This window comes from Phaethon lepturus, unplaced genomic scaffold, assembly GCF_000687285.1.
Source record: "Phaethon lepturus isolate BGI_N335 unplaced genomic scaffold, ASM68728v1 scaffold20755, whole genome shotgun sequence".
Lineage (NCBI taxonomy): Eukaryota > Metazoa > Chordata > Aves > Phaethontiformes > Phaethontidae > Phaethon > Phaethon lepturus.
Window position 1 is genome coordinate 1,267 of NW_010542891.1, and position 8,212 is coordinate 9,478.

At 55.0% G+C, this 8,212-nt stretch overlaps 1 protein-coding gene across 1 annotated transcript in view; it reads right to left on the reverse strand.

Moving 5' to 3' along the window:
* Positions 1 to 1,166: 1,166 nt before the first annotated feature.
* ENKD1 (enkurin domain containing 1) overlaps positions 1,167 to 8,212 on the reverse strand; it is a gene marked incomplete at its 5' end in the record, with an annotated part of 8,863 nt that continues 1,817 nt past the window's right edge. Inside the window, 5 exons of the mRNA XM_010288195.1 lie at positions 1,167 to 1,400; positions 1,920 to 2,056; positions 2,969 to 3,138; positions 4,330 to 4,491; positions 8,044 to 8,210. Of these exons, the coding sequence (XP_010286497.1) occupies positions 1,240 to 1,400; positions 1,920 to 2,056; positions 2,969 to 3,138; positions 4,330 to 4,491; positions 8,044 to 8,210 (797 nt within the window). The remainder of the gene's footprint in view (positions 1,401 to 1,919; positions 2,057 to 2,968; positions 3,139 to 4,329; positions 4,492 to 8,043; positions 8,211 to 8,212) is intronic.

Here is an 8,212-nt window from a genome sequence, read left to right on the forward strand (position 1 = left end):
CCCGGTCTCCCAAGCGCGGCAACGCTCACGGCACAGCCAGGGCCCAGACGGGCAAGGGAGCAAAGCAGACAGCAGGGCTGGTTAGTCCAGACTTTTTTAGGGCGGGGAGGTGCAGGGGGGCTGGTTCCCGCGGCTCATCCAGCCGGCTCAGCCTGGCTGCGGTGTTTGCCCCATGCAGCAGGATCTCTGCAAGGGTCTGCACAGGTCCCCGTGTGGCATCTGAAGGTAAGCAGGCAGCGAGCTCACCTCCATGGTGGCACCCACCCGGCCACATCCTGCCTGCCTGCAGGCGGAGATCTGGCAGGACTTCTGCGCACATTCTCCGCTCCGAGTCCACCACCACGTCACAGCAGGCGGGCCCCATGAAACCTACCTCCCCTGGCCACTTCGGGCTCCTGCAGAAAGCGGGACCAGGACCCACTGCTCTCCTCCTGCCTGCACTATGTCAATGCTGCTTGTTTCTGCTGCCCACCACCACTCCTCAGGCCCCACTGAGCCCACCGGGAGCTGCGTGCACACCAACGGAGGGAAACAAAGCTTTATTGGAGCATGTCCTGCCCCACCGACAGCAAAGGCTTCTCCAAACATCCCAGTGGATCCCCCTGCAGCCAGCCCGGCTCCTCCCTGGGCTGAAGGGCTGAAGGACTGGAAGGACTGAAGCTCTGCACCTCTTTGTTGTCCCCGAGCCATCCCCGAGCTGCTGAGCCAGCCAGCAGGTCAGAGGGTGCAGAGTGGGCTGCGCGAGTGGGACCGGGGCACGCATGGCAGATGTACAGCAGGAGGTTTGTGTGCAGCCAAGTCTGCAGGTGCCCAGAATGAGCCATGACCGTGGCCCAAGCTCAGGAGAAAGAGAGGGAGAAGGAACACCACGGGCAGCAGCATGGGAGACCTCCTAACCAGTTTCTAGAAGTGGGAAAAAATAGGAAAAGAAGATGTGATGCCATGGATCCAGAGTAGAGAGCGGATCTCTGAGAAGTCAAGCAAGTACAGAGACAACCATTCTCCAGACCCCAGAGCAGAGAGTATATTAGGGCATCTCCCTCCCCTTTCCCTGGACGAGACACAGCACTGCAGGGAGGGCAAGAGAAGCCGGCTGCACGTTGGACACTGTATCAGCACCTGTGTGGGCCCAGGGTCCTGAACTTGCTTGCCTCTCCTTCCCTCCCAAAGTGATGATCGTCTCCTCCCAGCGATGAAGGATGTTCACACAGAGCAGCATGACACACCCAGCCCCACCGGTCAGGAGTCCAGCTTGATGAAGACTTTGGGCCTCGAGAAAATTTTGATGGCCTCCTCTATCTGGGAGAGCTTCCTCTCCAGTTCTTCCCGCCTCTTCTGCATGCTGAGGGTGTCTGCACGCACTGGCAGCATCACCAGGTCCTTTATAAGCTGCTCCTGGCCTGTAAAAAAAAAAAAAAGCAAGCTGCGTAAGTGGAAGAGCAAAGAACTCCATCCTTTTCCTAACGCTTTGACCTCATCCTCAGACATGAAAACAGTGTCAGCACTGGAACAAGGACAGAAGGAATACCTACCTACCCTTCGATTCACAAGCTCAGCTGGACGAGGACCTGAGTGACGTGCTCCAGCTTTGAAGAACCAAGGGTTGGACTAGAGACCTCTGAAGGTCCCTTCCAACCAAAATCTTTCTATCATTTTAAGAGCAACAGCAACCCTAGCATCAGGTCCACTGGATAAACCCGCTCCAGAGAGCCAGTCCTGTAACCTGCAGGTCCCACCAGCCCGAAGGAGATTGCTCTTGCCATGCACACAGCTCAAGTCCTGCAACATCCCAGCTACGGGCCTTATTCCAGGCAGCTCTCCAAGTGGCAGGAATCTGTGCCCCAGAACACTCCTCTCCCTAATCCTGGCTAGGATTGCCTGTTTTTCTGAGCTGGAATCCTCATTGGTTTTCCTCTTACTCTGCTTCAGATCGCTGAGGGTCTCCAGCCTCTGGCCCTCTGGCATCATGGCATGACCAGGTGGCGTGTCAGGATCCGGCAGGTTTCGCAGCCGCTCCTCCATCTGTCTGCGCCACAGCTCCTTCCTCTCCAGCAGGCTGGCAAGGCAAACGAAGGCACGTGTCAGCACATCTGGCAGGAGGGGTCACCCAGGGATATGCAGGCAGAGGCCAGGAATGGAGCCCGGCAAACCCCGCCGGTCTCCGCGTTGCTGCCTGAGGACCACAGAGACCCACCCTGCCGGCACACACCTCGCCGTGGAGGGATGCACCCAAGTTTAGCCCACGTGCACAGACCAGCAAACACGCCCCACATGCACCAAAGCCAGCAAAGGCCAAACAGCCCTTGGAGACAAGGGCTTCTGCTCCTTGCTTCTGAGTCCTCTCAAAACCATCTGTGAGCCAGAGACGGAATGAAGTTGGACAAAGTGTCTCACAGCCAGGGCTGCTAGCGGAGAAGAGCAGGCACAGCAGAGAGCCAACGGACTGACACCATGGTCAGTTCAAGGACGGTGTCACTCGGGAGCTGCTGGGGGCCACAGAACCCACCCAGAACCCCGAAACGCAAGTCACTAGCTGGATGTTCCTCGGACTCCGGGTCCAAGGCAGGATGAAGGTCTGTGAGGCAGAGCAAGCTGTCTGCCTCTCTGAAAACAGACCGTTTAATACCGGAGCTACGTCACATGGAGCAAGGCTTACAGAGGGGCAGGAGCACGCTCCTCAGAGCACACAGAGCATCTATGTGTCATCATCATCATCATACGGCAGCAAGGAAGGAAAGAGAAGATGAAATTCTTTCTGAGCCTGGTCGCACTGGCCACGGGGATGCTCGTTAAGTCAACAAACCAGGAGGGACTGCATTTTTTCCCCAGACCACAGTAATTTCGCGCTGCTCGCATATGGCGAGAGCACCTCTATCCCTGCCTCCGTCTAGGCAGAAGCTGGGGGACGTGGTGAAGGGAGCTGGGCTTGTTACAGAAAGTCTCGTGGACCAGAGAGGGGCATACATACTACTGGGGGACATGGCCCTTTTGCTTGGCGTTGTACTCCTCCTGCTCCCGGTGCTTCTGTTCCAGCAGCTCGGCCAGCGCCTGCAGGGACTGGGAACGCCGCAGCGGGGCCCGCTTGGCATTGCGGGCGTTGTGCTTAATGAAGTCGATGCTCTTACCCTCCACCTGCATCTGGAAGAAGAGAGAAGGAGGCAGCAGGGACTGGCTCAGCACACGCACGCAGGCAGCTGCCCTTGTCCCCACAAGGGACAAAGCAGAGGCCCTCGCACAAGATACTGAATTGCAGGTGTACTACAGTCGGACGGGTGTACCCTCAGCCCAGTGGATCTCAGGAGTCAGAGAGACAGGCAGGAGCTATGGCCACGTTTTGAGTAGAAACCAGTGCCAGAGTAAGTGCCAGAAATCCCCAGGGTGCCACGGTTCGCCTGGCACCAAAAGCCAGGCAAAACCTAAGCTCCATCTTTTTGAGATCCCCAGGCTGACCCCAGGCCCTCAAAGCCAGAAGCACAGGCAGAACAAGGCTCGACACAGTCCACACGGCTCCTACTGCTGTGTTTTGAGCCCATCGGGGCAGGTAGAAGGTCGCAGGAAAAACTGGTGGGGCCCTCGCCAGATCTGTAAACGCAACCAGAACCCCTGGCAGAGCCGGAACTTAGCTGGTCCCTGGGGCACTTCCCCAGAGACGGCATCCTCTGTCACTGCTCCTCTGGTGGTCAAGACAAGGGAGAAGGTCACTGGATTTAAGATTTTCTTGGTTTTCCTCCTTAGGAGTTTATTCCTTGTTTAAATTAAGTCACTCCACAGCATTTGGGAACCAACAAATAGACAATCCCATGCTAGCCAAGGAGGGAAGACGTGAGTCACAGAGCAGTTTAGGGCCTCCCAGACGGACTACCTGAAAGGTTTAACTGTTAATACCGATTTAACTCTCATTACACCCATTTCCCAAATTTTTATCTACACGCAGAAGCCACAGTTCCTTTGATTACGGTGGTAGCAGTCTCCAAATCCCCAAGACCTCCTGCAAAGCCCTAGGAAGAGCAGATTTGAGATCACTGGCACTTGTACAGGGAGGAGGTGGGATTTTCAAAGGGAGCTTCATGTTCTCTTTAACTACAAGCAAGGATGAAGCCAGAGGACAGTATTAGCAATCCTTGAACGCCCAGTTCAAGGCCCAGTGACCATCACCCCAGTGACCAAGGCCCTGTTCCTTCCCTTCAGCCAGGAACAGTATTTACAGATCTCTCGGTTAATGCAGCACATCTGCCCCTTCGCTTTAGAAGAACATGTGAAGAGTTCAAAGCAGGAGCAATGGACAAGTGCCAGAAGCCCCTGGGAGCATGGAGTTAGTGTGCAACTCACCTTGGTTTCAGTACCCAATGCCTCTGGGGCCTCCGTGTCTGCCCCTGCTTTCATTCTGGCCAGCCTTGGGGAAAGTGGTCTGCATGGCTTGATCCCAGGGCCACAGCGAGAATATGCTCTCAGGAATTTCAGAGCCTCTGGATTTGGAGATGGGGAGCTCTCCTGGGAAAGGTGAGGAAAGACACACTAGCAGAGGGAAGCTGGAACAAAGAGAAACCTGCCCAACAAAGTTTGGGTGGTCAACCACAAGCTCAACTACAAGTTTCCAGCAGGCAGATGACAGCACCCTCTTTCTGCCATGACTTGGCAGAAGTTCTTGGGGGAAGGCAACCTGTAATCAGCCAGCAAAGGCCGAACAGACTGCCTACAGCCACAAATCTGGACCTGGCAACTGAACTTTGTAAAGAAATGCTAAAAAAGGGGAAAAAAATCCGCATAAACAGGTATTTGGATCAAATGCACATTGACTGGAGGGTCCCTCTTTACCATCTAATATGGTAGGCATGAAAATAGGGCAACACCAGATAAGCCAACAGAGATACTTGCCAGAGCTAGGGACAATCAAAATGGATGGACAGTCCATACTGACAGGGATCATGTCTCCTTAAAAAAGCAGAAATCCTCCTGCGAAAAGGGCAAATGGCAGCACGGAGTAAGCATGCTGAAAGACAAGAGACACGTGCCAGTCTCCCTTGTAAGCAACAGTAGAGAACTTGAACTCCCAGAGGAGGCCATCCCACCTCCATAAACCCAGAGCATGCTGCAGAGCCCTGCTACAGCAAGCTTTAATGAAATGGCACAGGTAGGCATGAAGCTGACACAAATTAGATGCTGTTCTGAAGCGCTGCTCTGTTCAGCACCCCAAAACTGTGGTTATCCTACTCTAGACAGAAAGAGGAACAGAAAGTGAGGGAGTCTGGGAGGGTGGAATTCCATTCGGGAGGCATCTTCAAAGGCCGTGGTTAGTGTTGGCACAAGGCGACGCTGCTTGGTGTCTAACAGGCAGGCTGTGACAAGACTGTCTGAGGCAGTCCCCAAAGCGACCCTGAAAACTGGAAGGACGCTATGGCAAACAACGCTGTGTTGCTCCCGTCCACGCAGCCTGGCTGGCTGCAAAGACAGAACAGAGGTGGAGACCGTGAAGGCTACCAGGGACTGGCAGAAGGACAAACAATAAACACAACCAGGGCACCGCTCTGCTCTTGGAGGTGACAGGAACTGTGCAGGGCAGCCCCCAGATCTTTACAGGTACCCAAGGTCGCAGCTGTTCTCTCAGTGGAACTGCAGTCCCCTCGAGACAGATTCCTTGCCATTTAGCTTGGCAGATCTGAAGACCAAAGGTGGAAGAGGACAGTAACATCAGTAATTTTGGTGCAAGGGTATGTGATGCCCTCAGCACTGCCTAGACTGATCACGTTCCAAAGATGATGACGCTTTTTGCACCAGCAGCCAGGAGATGCAGTTCTCTGGTACGTTAATGAGAAGTGCCTTTACCTAGTGTGGTTGGTTCGAGGTCAAGTAAGTCTGTCATCTCGGGAGCGTGCTAGTAGAGTGCAGCGTGCTCCGTCTCCCTCCATGGGAGCACTGCGGCTGCCAGAGCCCTTTTCAAGGCAGCTGCTACAATTAACGGCCTCAGGGACAGATGAGGGAAAAGAAACTCCGCGTTAGACATGAAGATCTAAACAGAATCAGCTTAATCTCCGAGCAGCAGCTCCACAGGAGATGGAACGCCCCAGCTCTAGGAGAGCCACAGCAACAGTTAAAGCAACGTGAGTCAGCACCAGGGCCCCCTGCCACCTCTCACCAGAGGAATCTGCAGAGCACAAGTAACGCACCGCGCAGAAACTGTCTGCGCAGAGACCACCCCCTTTCCCCCAAACAAAAGAAGAAATTATCTCAATCTTCCTCTAACACAGAGGAGTTGTGAAACAAGAGCGTAGGCTTGTGTTCCCAAAGCACACGTGGGTTTCCTCCCGTGCGTGGAAGGGTCACGGACGTCAAAGAGGTTGGTGGCACACCGGGAAGAAGGGACACAGCATTTGGAACCGCTGGCTTGGAAATCATCTCGCCATTTTCGCAGTTGTTATCAATACACTAATATCGGTGTCAAAAGCTGGCCCGAGGGCCAGAGACCAGAGGGAAGCAATGCAGAGGTGAGGAGGAACGTGAAGGCTCCAACTCGTCAAGGGAGCACCAAGGGAAGGCTTGCATAAGCGGCGGTGCTTGAGGCGTCACCCAGCTTGCACCCACCGTCTGCGCAAGCAGCAGCTCGCTGTGTTGCTCCCGTCCACGCAGCCTGGCTGGCTGCAAAGACAGAACAGAGGTGGAGACCATGAAGGCTACCAGGGACTGGCAGAAGGACAAAGCCCTCTCCTGGCAACTGACAATCCTGAGGCCGACGGGAATGCAGGATCCAACAGCGTGAGGCTACCCTGGAGAGCCAGCGCTTGCCGGCCAAGGCAGCAGCCCTGCATTTCCCCTTCCTCAAGGAGCTTCTCCCACGCGTGGCTGAGCTGGAAGGGAGCCCCACGACCTCTCCTCCAGGAGGTCACTATGATGAGGGTGGGCACAACACCACCCCTCTGCTTGCTGCCATGCCACAGGAATCCCCCATCCATAGGAGCCTGCTCCAGGATGAAGGAAGAGGCTAAATGAACACAGAGGTCACCTGGGTGACAGGGATCTTCCAGATCCAGATGGATGACAACGGATCCACCCCAAAATACTGATGGAGCTCTCCTTTCCTCTCCCTGTGGGCCTTTACTTTACTTTCTGTACAAACAGGAACACTTCCACCAAGGCAGCCACTCTGGTGCATTTTACAAAGATGTCTGACAGAGGCACCATTTAAAACACCAGGAACCCACCGGAGAGAAAAAATTACCCAGAGAAAGAAAAAGAAAGAAGTCAAAAGCAATCCAAAACATTCACAAAGCCAGACACCTGCTCAGAACAGAAGCCATGAACCAGCTGAACAAGCCTGAGGGTACAAGGCATGGCCCTGCCTCCCTTCTCCCACAAGCACGCGTACAGAGGCCGGGAGGTACGCACACCCTCGCAGGTTGTGCTGGAGCTACAAGGCCCACCCTGGCTGCCTGGAGACGTCCGTGTGCCCGCACTGCGCAGCCATTATTCACCAGGACAGTCGCTCGGAGAAGACTCTGGAGATACACAGCCCACTGCAGGTCCGCAGGACCGAGGTTTGACACAGCCTGAAGAGCCACCTCCGAGGACCACGATCCGTGGGGCAGAATACCAGGCTTTTGGCACAAACCCCAGACAAGCATTGCCCCAAACACAGGGAAGCTGAAAAGCCAGCTGGATGCCCCTCTAGACAGGGAATACGGCTGTAAGGGCAGCTCTGCACCCCGCAGGAACACCTTTAGATCCCTAATGACCAAAGGGCCAAGCAGGAGGCTCCAGGCAGAGGGTGTGATGAGATTTTCCTCTTCGCAGCTTCCCCTGCATGGGGACTCTACTTGGTCAAGACAGGACGGGCATTATTACAGCAATGCTCTCCAGACCCAAGCCGAACGTTCTCACTCAGCGCACAGCCCCACTGTCGCACCTGCCCACCATGCTTCAGCACCCAGTTGCCCCCAGTACCAAGGTGCCCCCAGGTTCTGGGACTCCCTCGTCTCCATCATCCCACAGAACCTCGTGGCTGAACCACATCCCAGGCCAGGATTGTTCAAGAGCTCAGCAGGTACCGACCTGCAGTTTGGCCTTCACCTTTGACTCCACGTTTTCATATTTCTGGGATTTCCACAGAGCTTTCACAGGCTTGGGCTGGCTGTGTTCTTGGGCTCGCTCCTTCTCTTTGCACTTCTTCTGAATCTCCTTTATTCGCCTCACATTTTCCTTCTCGTGGTCCTTGGGCTCT